Genomic DNA, 15,346 nt, shown 5'->3' with positions numbered 1-15,346 from the left:
GTGCCATTAGACCGATCACAAACAAATGCAGATCATCAAGTTGTCATATGTTATATATTTTGAGTTAAAAAAATAAGCACTAAGCCCACAGGCAAAGTAAAAGCTACTTGTTATGAAGTTGTTGCCCTGTGCAAGTCAAATGCTCTATGCACAAAAAGACTGCAATATTAAAATGATCAAAGTCATGATGGTGTAATTCTCTTTGCATTGGTTAAAACCCTGTTTCGTCTGTCTGGCAGCCCAGCTTTAGTAAGTATGAAGGCTGTACTGCCAGACTTTATGATTATCATTAATTCATCTGGCTTCAGTCGCGGATGCTGTGGGTCTTGCCTAAGAGTTAAATCATCTCAGCGGGAAGAGGAAACACAAGTTGACGTGAGGGCGAGCATTTCATTTAACTTTGTGACTGGTATGACACTGTGGGTGCATGAAGAACTGACAGGGCCAAGTGTGTCAGGTAGTCCACAGCAGAGCCACGTCAACAACAGCCACTGTTTCATAAGTGCGGTCAGACTCTGTGGGCTGGACAAATTTTGATTTAATTCTTTGACCTCATTTATTTTCCCACTGAGGTCAAAGATTTGTATGTAGAAGACACAGGAGCTTTTTTGTACTATCCTCCTGTAAACCCTGACTTGATTGTTCATAACTGTTCCCCATGAGCTCCTTGTGTGTATATAAAGAGTTTAGCACTGTTGCCTCACAGCAGGAAGGTCCTGGGTCTGAAAACTGTGTGAAGTCATGTCCTCTTTGTGCTTGCCTGGGTTCTCTCGGGGTAATCCAGCTTCCTTCCACACTAATTGGTGAGACTGATTTGCCATCTTTTACCCCTGTGACAGGCTGGCAACCTCTCCAGGGTATACCCCGCCTCACGCCCTATGACAGCTGGTCATAGGTCACCATGTGTGGTGTACATAAAGTCCCGGATCTCGCTTGTCCATTACTGCTTTGTCTGTTCACTTCTAATTCTCTGTGAATCTCATCATGTCTCAGCATTATTTCTTGTGTTTTTGGTCATGTTCTGATAAAACTGCTGTTTACCATTTTACATGAAGCATATATCAAGATGGAAGAAGTATTAATCAATTATTAAAAACAATTAAAAATCAGGAAATTAGTTACTAAAAGAGATCAATGCTAGTCACAGCTCGGAAAATAGATTAAAAAATCACTGGATTGAGTTAGAAACTGCAGAGTGCCTCACATTAATGGCTTGTTTAGAGTTAATTACCAGTTATCCTAACATGCATGTCTTTGGACTGTGGGAGGAAGCCACACTGTGAAGTGCCCACAGTGTCAACTAGAGAACGTGCAAACTCGACTGAGAAAGGCCAAAGCTGGGGTTTACACCAGGATAACCACTGCAGAAAAATCTCTGTGTTGTTTTTGTTTCACTGCTGTGTTTCGTTCTTTGCCCACGAGGGGGCTCTGCTCTGCAGCGCTGCATCTGCACGGCAACATCAGCCCAGCAGAGCAGAGGATCTGCTCCCGATCCCTCAGGGCTTTGACGTCAACCTGGCAGATATGAGCCAGCGCTGCAGCTGTGCACACACACACACACACACACACACACACACACACACACACATCTATATAAGTACACACTGATGCACAAATTCATGCACAAATGTGCTTGGAACACATGTTGTCACATGTAGGCTTTGTTCAGACTCAAAAACACTTTCATTCATGCACACATGCACAGCAAGGACACATAGTGACACACTTGCACATACACCAGCCCTTCTTTTTCTTTCTCTTGGTTTGCCTGTGCTTTCATATCATGCTCGCTCTGTGTGTGTGTGTGTGTGCTGATGTTCTCTATTGATCAGATTACATTAAATCATAGTATATTGAAGATTTAGTCTTGAATAACATGCATGTCCATGTCTCTGTAAGAGTATATGACTCCATCGCAGACCTTGGTGGTGTCAGCCTGACCCGTGAGTAAAGGCTTATCCTCCGTAATGGCGATCTCCTGCATTTCTGTTGTCATGGTGTTGCCTCCTGCACGGAAAAAAAGCACAATGAGTACTTCTTATTTTTAAAGTCAGTCCTCCACAAATACTGGCTACTGTTATAGGGGCATGGAGCACACATAAACGGGCCGATGCAGGCATTTATGCACACGCACAACAAGTGATTAAATACTGTATGTGGCTGTTACCCTCTGCGACTCTGTTTGCGCTGTGGGACTGAAAGTTAATTAGTAATTAGTCCCAGTAGAGCAGAAATGGATTGTGGGACAGAGGGAGAAGGAGCTAAAAGAGAAAAGGACAGATGGATAAGTCGAGGTACACTTAAAAAAAACATGTGTTCAGGATATTTTGTAAATATTCTTTATTTGTTTGTTTATTAGTACAGAAAACAACAAAAACAATAAGATATATCAGCCAAGTTTTTGTTTTTGTTTTTACCCATATTAATGCGTACGACTGATGATATATTTTATATACATTATATCAAAATTATATTATTATATTAAAACACTGTGTTGATATTTGTATAAAGTAGCACTAAAATGAGAAAATCCATCAATATTTCTGCGTCAGAGTTCTACATAAGTTAATGCACCATTGTGTGATTGTGAGAAACGACAGCCAACAAACCAGCGGCTGATAACAATGTTGTTAAAGGGGAAAATGAAACGTAGTCAAGCGTGCCACTTAATTTCAGGCGCCTTCACACCTTTACAGCGACAGTGTTTGTTACTGCATGTTACTGTCGGTCCACCGCAGCAACTAGGAGTTAAAAGCCGCACCCGCGGGCATCGCAAAGGTGGAAGGAGAAGCTAAGCTCATTTAATTTCCCCACATTGATCTTTGCACTGGTCTGGGAATTCAATCAGAGGCCCTCCCAGTCACGACTCCAGACATCCCACTGCCACAGGATTTTTAAAGTGCTACTTCTCATGGTTAAAGAAATGGCAAAAAAACGGCTCATCTGCACGATTCATTCATTCAGATGTAAGTATATCACCTGAGACACACAACTTGATCTGGAGGAACTGAAGGATTTTTGCATTTATTCTCACCCACTTTAGTTACCTGCAAGACCTGTTAATAGACTGCATTTTGCAGCAGCACATACATAGGGACCTTTGACATGCAAATAACATAAATGACGCTCAGATCGGTGCAGTGGGAGAAATTCCACACTTTGACTTGCTGCTTGCAGCCATGTTCTATTTTACTTCCTTACATTATTGTGAGAATCTGATTTTTTAATCACAGCTCGCCCTGATTTATGGCACAAAACCAGCAGCAGCTGGAATACACACTGAAGGTCTGCAGCCTTGAACTGTTTGGGGTTTTCTTCCTCACTGGGACAAAGCAAACTGACAAACTGTCGCCCAGAAACCAAGTTAAGACATTTGATGTTGGATCACGTGGAGATGACAGCTGCACATACACGCAACGGGACATTTTTCAGAGTGGACAGCAGGTCTATCAGCAAGAACTGCTTTGTATTACTACCATCCATGCTGTCATCTTACACTATTTTTTGTTATTTTGGAAAATTACCCACACTGAGAACCTCAACCGCCACAAAGCAGCGATTTTTTTGTAGTTTGGCTTGCAGCATTTACCGAGGCCGAAAGGAAGTGAGCGCGCTCAGGTTGTTATTGTGCCTATCTGAAAGCATTATGCTCAATCTGACATTTAAACGTGGAATAGGGGACCTTGTGACATCACTTTTTGTGCGAGCGTGCCCGTGCGCAATTCATGCTCCCATAAACAGATGACTGTATTCTGTCTGGAGATTATTAAAGGAAGTGGGTGGTTGGGGGAGATTGCAAGTTCATGTGTGCGTGTTCGCTCGCATGTGTGCACTCATCAGAAAATGAACTGCTGGCCCCGAGGGAGCTGTGTGTCTCTCTCTGCATCGCGCACGGAAATGATTAGTCACCAAAGAGCCCAGCACACACACACACGAACCCTCAGTTCCTCCACTGTTGACCATCCATCTCTCCTCCACTCCCTTTACATTCATCTGTGTATTAGTTTATTGCGTTTATCAGCATCTTATTTTTTATTAATCCTGCCACTGTGCCTGTGTCTCTCTCTCCCTTTCCTTCACTCAGTATCGGTTTCGCACTGACAGCCACTCAGTGGAGGCATCCACTGATTTATTTTATGACTTTATTGCATCACTTCAGCCTCTGGAAGTACTCAGATTTGTCCTCCTCAGCATTTGTGTTTCAGAGAAAGCAGCATCTGTATGCCAGCCTCATCCTCCTGAATGCTGGACTGGGATATAATAGTTTTGGCTGAAGAGAAAAAGGAAAAAAAAATGAACAAAAAAATGTTAATCATCTAATGGCGAGAAAATCCTGCAGACAGATTACAGTCAACTGATCTGTGAGCCAACCAATATCAGTCTACAAAATTGCATCCAAATCCATTTCAGTGCCGTAACTACCTACAGTGTCGCTCTCATTATCAATTATTCACTGAACGGAGGCTGTCTGCGGTTTGGGCAGGCACACATGTCTGCGTCTTCGCCTCGTTGCTCCATATACCGTCCTGCCATGTGTGTCCTCGTGCTATATGTGACACTATATAGGCAGCTCACATTTGGCACTCAATCAGTCTGTAGATAAAAAAAAGCTAAGCCCTTCTTCACAGCTCCAGAAATGCAATTCTGTAAAATGCAATGCACAATGTCCTACATACTTCGTATGCTTAGCAGACAACTGCACAAACACAGGCTCATAAAAGCTGGAGTCTTTTAATATTTGGTCATTTTGGCAACAAACTAGTCCACAATCACCTAAATGAATGTGGGGTTGTTTTTTCACACATAACTAATCCAATAAATCGCCATTTATTGACTGACAAATCATTAACAACTAAGACAGATGCCCAGAATTTTATGGCTCCAGCTTCCTAATTATCTGCTGCTTTCCTTTTATTTACATGGAAATTTTGTCTGACAAGATAAAGTGTCAGTTAATGAAGAAAATAAATGGCTAATTAATCAATAAGAACATAAATTAGGCCATTAGCACAGAAGAATCGATCAATTTACAATGAAGGCAGTACTGAAGCGAACATACAATTCAACAGGCAGATTATTAAGAAAGAGCAATAAAATAATTAAAGACAAGAACACCAACAGACTGCAGTGAGCGGATTAATCAGCCACATATGTTCAGTGAATTACACTTTGGGACAAAGAAAGTAGGTTAGTCTTAATTAGAGTTCAACTGATACTGGGAAAATTTCTGGGTAAGTACTGGAGTCTGATCAATACAGAATTTTAAGACCGATATCGGTACCAATATTTGGTCATTTGAAAATCTGATATTCTGATTTATCAGCAATTTTTTTTTCTCTTAGAAATGCAAAACATAAACAGATGTCGCTACTATTTGTTAAGTGTAGCTATTTATTTAGTTGTTTACTTGTGTTTGTTCCCAATGTATGTGTTGCCAGCAGAGAAGTTGAAACTGTGGAAGATCAACACTTATAATGTGGCTGAAAGGTTTGTAATTTTAATTTGTCAGCTGCTAAAACTACCAATCAATCGGGAAATAGCTAATAATCGCCAATAACACTGGCATTAATCAGTACGGTTGATTGTTCTTGTTATCAATATATAGGAACAGATCTATAATATACAATCAGTATGTGAGAAGTAATTTTAGAAAAAGAAATAATGGCATCATTGATCATTAAGTTTCAAGCAATGTACTTAAAAACAAGAAAACAGCGATGTACCCTGAGATACCGCTGGCTCTGCTCGACCATAAGTTCAGTGGGATGCTGCAGATAGTTCTGGAAGTATTGCAAAAAAATGACTTTTTTTGTACAGACAATAAGGGAGAAAAAGACAACCAACACATCAGTGATTTTCACATTTTTTAAAAGAATGTATTTTTGTGTGAATCCTGAAAATGATAAGGGAGGAAAAGAGACACACAGGAGGCGTGCAGCTGTAATACTCGATAGATCGATGTGAATACACTTTAGTCAACTTTAATGCAGGTCTGGGAATTTGTATAAACATCAGAAGAATGCTAATTTTGCTGCTATCTTACAAAAGGCAATAAATAAATAAATAATAATACAGAAATGCTAAAGACTAAGCTCCCCAACCCGCCCCCATCTCTTAGATGTCCAACGGGTATATGAAGCCTGTTTCTGGACTGTGGCTTTACCAAAGACTTTGACTGCTTCACTGGGGATTTTATGCCTTTAGCATCTGGCACAATAACACATGCACTGATGCAAATACAGGATGTGAGCACTTGGACTAGATGCTACTTTATCTGGGGTATTTTCACTTCACTGCCATTAAATCCACACTGACTGAAATGACAGAGGAAATGGTGTTTGTGAGTCTTAAGCATACTACGGTATTTATAAAAGGGGCCCCAACAGGCTATTTTGAGAGGCTTATAAACAGAAGTGGAATATTCTATGGAGAAACAACCTGATCCCAAATGCAACTACAGGACAGGACTCAAGTTAGTGAAGTGTGTTACCTAAAAAAGGCACATTTAGGAATTTGAAATGACGATATAAACACATACACACAAGCCCAAAATCTCTGTTTTGTAATTTTGTACATTATGACTACGCTTAGCCTTAATCCTGTCCTGCTTGATATGTAGATTACTCTGCCACAGCTTCTCCCCTCTATTATGATTGGTCTGACATGTCCTGATATGCCCCCAAAGTATATTTGTTTTTGTGAGTCTTTAATTTTATTAATAGGTGTCTGGTATTATCCCACTTGTGTTGAAAGTATTGGGTTTCTGCATAAAAGAGATGACTAGCAGCCATGCAGAGGAATTCTTTTCCATGGCACAAAGACAGATACCCTATATAACACAAACATGACTTCTGTATGCAACGATTGCTTTACATTTATTGCCCTGCAAGATCAATAATCATTTAGTTAAACCAGTAATCCATAACTAAAAAGTAGGAATTACATTAAAGCCTGACATCACCATATTACGTCAGGAATGTGAAACTTACAATATGAATAATAGAGTTGGTCTTTGTTAACCACCACATTCATATGATTTTCACTGGCCCAAAAAGCTTTTGATGAAATGCACAGTTGTTGGAAAAAGAGTGTCTGCACGACAGCAAATACATTTCTCAGTGCATCAAAACCTGAACATTTTTTTTTTGCCTGAAATGAACCTGGCCCAGTTCTCACAAAGTCTATAAGAGCTCTAAGACCACGTCATTTTTCCCACTGATAGATCTGCTGACTGACTGATCAGAGTCCTATATAGGAATAATAGGACAGCAGTCCCCAACTTTTCTGTGCTATGGACCGATTTTACTGTTAGACAATATTTTCACGAACCGGCTTTTAAGGTGTCGCGGAAAAATAAAACAAAATAAAATGATACGACCAAGACAAAAACTGTGGCATATTGTAAATATAATAAATGTGAATTCACTGTATAAATGTGTAACGTTATTAGCAGCATCCTCCTGAAATGCTTTCTAGTCGCTATGGTAACACGTAAATACTTCTTTCAAAATAAGACACACAACTACAACACGGGAAAAGACCCAGGGAAACCAAGTTAACGATAAAAACATTGAAAACCATACATTTCACACCCGAGCCTCACCTCTCGCGGCGTGGTACCAAACGACTCACGGACCGCGGCCCGGGGCTTGGGGGCTTGGGGACTGCTGATATAGGACATTATTGGATTAGTCGACACTGGGTACTTTTAAATTCCATATTCCGATATAGATACTGATAAGTTTTTTTCCAGACTTGGCTGAAGGGTTTTTCTCAAATTTCTTTTTTACCTTTCATATTTGCATATAAATCCTGATATTGATCGATCAGCAAATAGCTGATATCAACCAATGCTGGCATGATAAATCAGACGAGCTCTAACACAGAATTCCTAGCACTAAAGCACTTGATTAATGTAATGGGCCGCACACACACAGAAAATGACCAAGTGAAATTCTGTGATTTACAGCAGCATCATGTAAAACTAATCTTAGTGATGAAAAGCAAGCAGGAGCAAAGTTAAACCAGTTTTGGCTTTGAGGTGAGCATCTGATGAGACATGGCAAATAATACTGCTGTCTGATAAGAGGCTCATCTATTAATACAAGTCTGAAATGTTGATTAGCTAAAAAATGTGTATCGGATTTCTTTATATGTGGAGGCCTTTAGTCTGGCGTTCCTTCAGCTCCTTTTTCTTTTGCTCTCCACTGCTCACTGCATTTGGGTGATAATTAATTCTCTGTCGGTTTGTCATTGCTGGAAATGTCTTTCATATTTCATGCAGTCGTTTTTCCATTGTTGATGCAAAAATGTAGATTAGTACAACTTTAAAGAGTCATGATGCTCAATGTCAAACATTAATCAGTTGAATAATGAATAAAATAAGCACAGAACACATTTAGGACATCAGTGTGGTGACAGGTCTTCTAGACTTGCTATGACAAAAGAGTAAATTCAAAAGCTGGTAAATACTGTTTTTTGTGTTGTTTGGGTTTATTTTTGTTTTTTCGTTTTGGGGAAGATTGCCGGACCGATGGCTGTTCTCTTAGTTGGAGGTCTTTGTAATCAAAGAGTGAGGTTTTTTTTCTTCACTGGAGCAAAATCTCATCTGAACACTTTGGACTGCAAGCTGTCATTTTATAAATATGCAAAGGCCTGATTGTTCACGCAGCAACAACAGCTACCACAGCATATAACAGAGACACTCTCATTACAACATACTTAGAGAGATCTTCACTCTCCATTAACCACACCACTGCTCGACTCTATATCAGCAAATAGTTGTCTGCTACCATATTTGTCCAAAATGATCAAAAATCTGGTATGTGGAGCCTTTAATTACACACTGTGGGAGCAATTAAAGATAATATATTTAGCACTGTAGGCATAAAGACCGCTGTGGCTGAAAATCTGCTGAAACATCACATAGTGCACAGCAGCCAGTAGTAAAGGAATCTAAATGATCTGCAGCCAAAGTCTTCAAGAATACAAGCTGCCAAAAACAGTCACATGACGACCTTGTACATCAGGAAAAATGGACATTACGTCTCATGTAACTTCACTATTAGATTTAATCTGATCTCACTTACATACACACACTTTTTATATACAGCTTCCCGATGCTCTACTATCTTAATCTGTTCTCCATCATCCATCTTTCTGTATCTGTGCCTCTCCGAGTCAGTGTGGTCAGTGTGTTTTAGAGCGTGTGATAACTGCTAAACTGCACAGGAGGCAGCGTCTGTCACCATGGAAAGAGAAAGAGAAAGATGGAGAGAAACAGACAGATTTGCATGAAGAGTAAGAAGTGAGGGAGCATGGTAAGCTTGCCTTTCATTTGCCTCTACTCTGCTTCCACCCAGCAGCTATCAGAGAACAGCTGCTTGGTTTATTTGTTGCTCAGAACAGGTTCGTTGTCTCATCAGGTTGTGTCACATAATTGCTTCAACTAAATGAATCCAACCTTGTTTTATACGCATTCCTAATCATGCAGCGCGATGGCAGCTCACTTGTTTACCGTTAGCGGGCCCACTCGGTCCAGCGTGTCACGTTGGGTTTCTGTCAATCCTTGCTGTCATTCCTGCTCCCTTCCCCCCCTTCTTTTCCTCATCCTGCTCTGTCACACTGACTCCATCTCTTCGTCCTTCAGCACAATGCAATGTCACCACGCGGTGACTTCAGATTCAGGCTGCCAGTAAAGGTTGATTGCAGCTACGTAATACTAGTGAGGTTTCACTAAAAAGCCTTTGTGACCACTTTGGGATTTGGGGAGGTTAACTAAACAACACAAAAAATGAAACCTGAAGTAAAAAATGAGTTTCTGAATTTTCCAAGCAGGAAAAATATGTCGTTAAAAGAGAGAAATCGCCTGATTGAGCTGTTCCTGTGGGTTATTAGAGATCATTGGGTTTGTAATGGATCAGTATTGGTTTGTGAATTGTTTGCGATTACTGGGACTTTTTATATTGATTCATAATAAAATGTGGTCTTCATTTAAGTCACATTCACAGACACAATCTGAGTAAACTAACAGCAAAATACTTTTTTAATGAACTCATGAATTAAGAACCTCAAAGAACAACTTTTAGCAGCAACAATCTCCATCAGGCATTTCCTAGAACTGTGTCAGCGTTTTACACACTGCTTATATACTGTATGTATATTAGCAATGATGAACCCAGTTGTGACATTTTTGGTTCAAATCATCATGATTAAGTACGGAGGTCAGGAGAGACGTACAACGGCGAATGTCGACAGCCTTCAGTAAAACACGTTGGAGGCTCTGTCACATGACGATGACCCCAAACACCCTGCCACAGTACTAGAAAGCATATCTGGTTAGAAAAACACACAGTGGAACACAGTCAGTCATGGATTGGCCTCCCCAGAGCTCGGACCTCAACATCACTAAAGCAAAGTGGGATCGTCTAAAGGGAGCCGACAGCCAAAGAAGAGCTTTGAATGCACTTGAATGTGGGCTAAAAGAATAACAATAACCTACTTCCCTGGAGATAATGGTGATAAATATCCTGGCACGGTAAAAGTTTTCTGGAACAAACATTATCAGAGAAAATGTTGGCAAACTTACAACTCTAATATCTACAGCCCGTCCTCATCTTTTTCCACCTACTCAACTTTTGCATTAGTACCAAACTAACTGCCAGCACTTGAACAAAAAACAACATAATCATGCAAAGTACAAACCAGAGTACTTCAAGCCTCCTCTAGCAGTATGCACCTGATGCTGACATTGTTAGGCACTATGAAACTTCAGCCTATTCCTGCTTCAGTGCAGCTGCATGTGCTACTAGCTTGAATGCACATTTTAGTGTCCATGAAAGCTGACCTGCAAAAAAACTTGTCCACAATACATAAAACCTCCCAAGCCAAAAAAAACCCTTCTAACAATGAGGTTCGAGAAATACTGGTATGTTTACAGTACATTGTAAGACTTTCTCTATATATCCACTGACCTGTTTTCTTTCAGCATCATTTTCAATCCCTGCTGCTTTTCATATTTCCTTTGGAAGACTAAAAGGTGTAGTCTGGGTTATACTGACACCTTTCCACACAGCAAGTTAGAAGTAAATCACATCTTCTCAACGTTTTGACTTAAAGAAAACATTAAAATATCATGTGAACAAGGTCAGCAAACAGCAATGCGTATCTATAAATGGAGGTTGCGGCACTGCAAGAGTAAAAAGCTTTTGCCAACAGACTCAGCTGCCAGCAAAGTTAGAGACACAGAAGCTTGTACTCGTGCCATCAGAACAAACAATTTGATGGATTTTTCTTATATCGTAAACAAAACAGAGAATCTTATAGAGTAAAAGCATCCACATAAAAAAAGACAAATAAAAGAGCTTCAACATCAAAGTACTGATTTTTTTTTTTTTTTTTTTGATCGATCACCAACCGTCAAATTTTGTTTGCTGAGCTGGGAGAACAAGTTGCTGACCAACAGGAAAAGTTTCCCTCGCTCCATCTGCCCTCTTTCTTTCTTCTCTTAATATAAACTCTCTCTTTATCACAGCTCTATACTCTTCCCCATCACTCTCCATCCATCTTTGGCCACGATGCTGACTTGTCATTCACCTTCCTCTCGATTCCTGTTAATAATCGCTCCCCGTTCTGCGTCACTGCAGGTCTTTGTCTCATTTCTCCCATCCTCTTTCTGTCTCTTTCACCACCCAACAGCAAGTGGGAAAGAAAAAAAAAGGCAAACGTTTCCACTGGCACCCTCTTTTCTTTCATTTGGTCTCACTCTGCTGCCACCAGTGTTTGCAGTTCTGAACAAAAAGGGGCGACTAGACACTCAAATTCGCACACGCACCCAGACACATAAACACTGAAAGTAGTGCGCTGAGCTTTAAGGTAACCTATATTGGGAATGTAGGCTGAAGGTTGAAATTCTGAAAGGTTAAACCAGTGGCATCTGGCGGACATATGCGGCCGCTTCAACGTGTGAAGGCGTCGCTATCGAGGAGATGAAAAATGAGAGGGTGATGAGTGGCAGGAGGTTGAGGGATTAATATTTATCTCTTCACAGTTCGTGACATTTAAAAAAAAAGACAGCTGTTTGGAGAAATATGACTCAGGAACAGCATTCTTCATGTGCTCAAACTCATGGAGGATTTTAAGACCATTTTTTTAACTGGCGGAAATAATCTACCAGTCAAATAAATAACTCAAAGTAAATTATAATTCAGTCACATGTTTGACCATGTTTTACTGCAGGGTCAGTATGTGGAATAACATGGAAGCATAGATCCACCCTGCCTTGCTTCGACAGTGCAGGTTTATGGAGGTGTAATGCTGTATGGGGATTATTTTCTTGGCCCCTTAGTACCAAATGAGCAGTGTTTAAATGTCACAGCTGACCTGAATGTTGTTTCTGACCAGCAGTGTTGGGTGTAATGTGTTGCAAAGTTACAAAGTAACTCGTTACCGTAATCACATTAGACCTGTTCAGTAACTTTTTACTGTACTAAACTCAGTAATTACATAAAAGATACAAATATGTTGTTACTTGTGTTACCAAACGCAACCAGCTGATTTCAGTTTATGTGCAGCAGGAGGAGATTGGTGGAGCGATATGGATCTTGAGGAGCAGCGATATGGACAGAAGCAGAGCTTTGTGTCGGTGCGGCGATGTATCCTCAGGTTTATATTGTAAACCTGAGGAGTAAATAATGTAACACGTTTTGTAACAAATTACTTTCTCCGGTGATTAATCAAGTAACATAATGCTTTACTTTTAAGAAAAATAACACGTAAGGTGTAATACATTACTTTTCTTGAGTAAAACCCCCAACACTGCTATGCCATATCACATCCTCCACAATAATCAATTTTTACATGATATAAAATTGTCATCTCATTCTGTTGTTGCTATAGCAACACCATGCATTAACGTTCCCTGATGCATACAACAACAAGATAAGCCTGGGCATATCTGACAGCGAGAGCTGTATGTCAGCTACAGGTGACGTTTTAGCACCTACAGTTTATAAGGAAGCTGGCGGCTTGCAACCCAAATGTAACCAAACGACAGGGCTTTAAGCAGCAAATTGCTTTCTTTTTACAAAAGTTTTAAGCAGCTATTTTATATTCTTACTTAAAATTTCAAGGCAAAACACTACCTAGGCAACTGATGTCCTTGCATTTGACTTTTGCTGTGTCACGGCTGTCGCGCTGTAATACTGCTGCTGCTTGAACCTCTTTTCAATAGAGTCTCGCTTCAAATTAACAAGTGTGTCACTAATAAGAGCAGCTCATTGGAAAAGAAGGATGGAAATGCCCTTCATTTACTTGCACTAATAAATGATGCTGCCTGCAAGCTGCAAGGCTAAATAAAGCTATATCACCCACCCATGTCTATCCATTTAAGACTTCTGATGGCTGCAGGATAACACGCCATGTCACAAAGCTCAGATTGTCTCAAACTGGTTTCTTGAACGTAGCAGTGAGTTCACTGTACTCAAATACCCTCCATAGTCAACTCAGTCGGTTCCCTGAAGTAACCGACTCAGGCAGTAAGGAGTAGGTCTCCTGGGGAGAAGGGAACTTACCCTTGGTTTAATTTTTCAGGTCAAAAAGCTACATCAATCTTTTATATACAGTCTGTGATGCATTGTATTTATATAAAAGATTTACAACAGCAGACTCTTCCTTACACAGAAAAAAAGTCAAAAGGAGTAAAAGTAAACTATCTCACAAGAAATAAAAAGAAGTTGAATGCAGTAAAGCACATTTTTGACCCATTTTTTTTTTTTTGCAATTTCAAACTAAAGTCACTGGAGATTTGCAGTTTTCATGTGACATGCACAAAAAAATGCAATCCCACACATTTATCACCCTGCTAACACAAATCTGCACTGCGAAGAGACCCAGGTGCTGAGGACATAAACACTCTGAGGACCAAATCTGTCCTCTGTCCTGAAACAAATCACGTTAGTGTGCAATACTTCACTGCTGTCACACCTGGGTACCGCTTTTCCAGTTTTATATATGCAGAGTGACACACTGCTCTTCCTCGGGTGTGCTTGGATCCCTTTTTTCTTATATAATTCTGCACACTCATATATCAAAGGTAAACACATGGAGGGACCAGCTTTAAACAGAGTTCTTTGGCCTCCATTTAAAATAAAAAGATCAAGTTTTAGGAGCCACTATGAAATATTTTTATGTAAAGTTTTGCTTCTAACATGAATATGCGTGTTATTCCCAAAATCTGACAGCTTTACAGCAAAAAAGAGAATATTTCAGCTAATGCTGACATAACTGGGAAGGTTTGCTTTGGAAAGTTTTTCCCTTTTCTTGGCTTTATTGTCTTTATTACGCAACACAAAATAACAAATGAGTCTATGTAATCTAAACTCTGTCGTTTTTAATCAGTCGATTTAAGAATTTTGAAATGACTCAGAAATGAAAAACAGAAACGTGCTCCAGGGAGGTGAAGTTCCTGATTTATAATGACACTTAGATCCGGAGATCGAGACCTGTTTTCTTAGTGATAGCCTAGAAAACCTGACGTGTGGAAACGATGGGAGGCGAGGTCTATTTTAGGGACTTTTTTTCTGGCCGGACACAGTGACTTTCAGGAGTTTTGTTGTCACTCTGAAACTTTCTTTCTATCCTCAAACATGCATGCAAGTGCAAAAAAGGAACAATTTTATATTCAGTTAGTTTTAAAGCTGCTTTAGCCTAATACCTACATGAAAAAATGCAAGAGGATCCATTAGATCGTCTTCTTATTACACACTGCAGAAATTTCAGCATGATGTTATATGTGAACCTGAGGTCTGAGTAATTGATTGGGAAATAATTCAATTTGTGCTTTGAAACCACAAGAATCAAAGCTCACTTTATCAGTGAGGGAGAATTAGATTGTAAACATTTCTGTGACTTCTGCTCATTTCAAAGCAGGGCCACTTTCATGCAGTCAGTTAAACTATTTAGATGTTTTGTAGGGGGTCTGTTGCTACGTCTGCTGGACCAAAAGCAGTTCAACAGCAGGAAAAAGAGGGAAAAAATGAGCGACGACTGTCTGCTGAGAAAGGAAGCCCAACAGCAGCCACCATGGAGACTCGGAGAGGAGCCAAAGCTCCCCTCGTCTCCTCGCTGAGCCAAGCCTTTGCTCGCTCTCATCCCATGTGAAAAGCCTGTTTTCTCTCGCTGTCTCTCAACAGACCACTTTGGGCCCTTGTCTCTTCAAATTCTCACTCGTCCATCACTCAGCAGCTCAGCTCAGTTCTTTTTCTTCTTCTTTTCATTTTCAGGACACCTATTATTCGCTCCATCATGATCTCACCTCCATGCAGACATCCAGGCTCTGCATATCTGT

General features: G+C 40.2%; 1 protein-coding gene across 2 annotated transcripts in view; it reads right to left on the bottom strand.

Annotated features, from left to right (window-relative positions):
- Positions 1-15,346, bottom strand: part of ndrg2 (NDRG family member 2) — a 40,707-nt gene that overhangs the window by 13,544 nt on the left and 11,817 nt on the right. Inside the window, exons 1-2 of one of the 2 annotated variants that reach the window (XM_019354073.2) lie at positions 11,417-12,017; positions 1,922-2,007 (exon numbers count right to left, since the gene is read on the bottom strand). In XM_019354073.2, the coding sequence (XP_019209618.1) occupies positions 1,922-2,007; positions 11,417-11,591 (261 nt within the window). In that variant the 5' untranslated portion in view covers positions 11,592-12,017. Of the gene's footprint in view, positions 1-1,921; positions 2,008-11,416; positions 12,018-15,346 lie in introns of those variants that run through there. The other variant, XM_019354074.2, reaches the window with a different exon arrangement.

This window comes from Oreochromis niloticus, linkage group LG3 (genome assembly GCF_001858045.2).
Source record: "Oreochromis niloticus isolate F11D_XX linkage group LG3, O_niloticus_UMD_NMBU, whole genome shotgun sequence".
Classification (NCBI taxonomy): Eukaryota; Metazoa; Chordata; class Actinopteri; order Cichliformes; family Cichlidae; genus Oreochromis; species Oreochromis niloticus.
The sequence above is the reverse complement of the archived record's forward strand: the minus strand, read 5'-3'. Positions and strand labels throughout refer to the sequence as shown.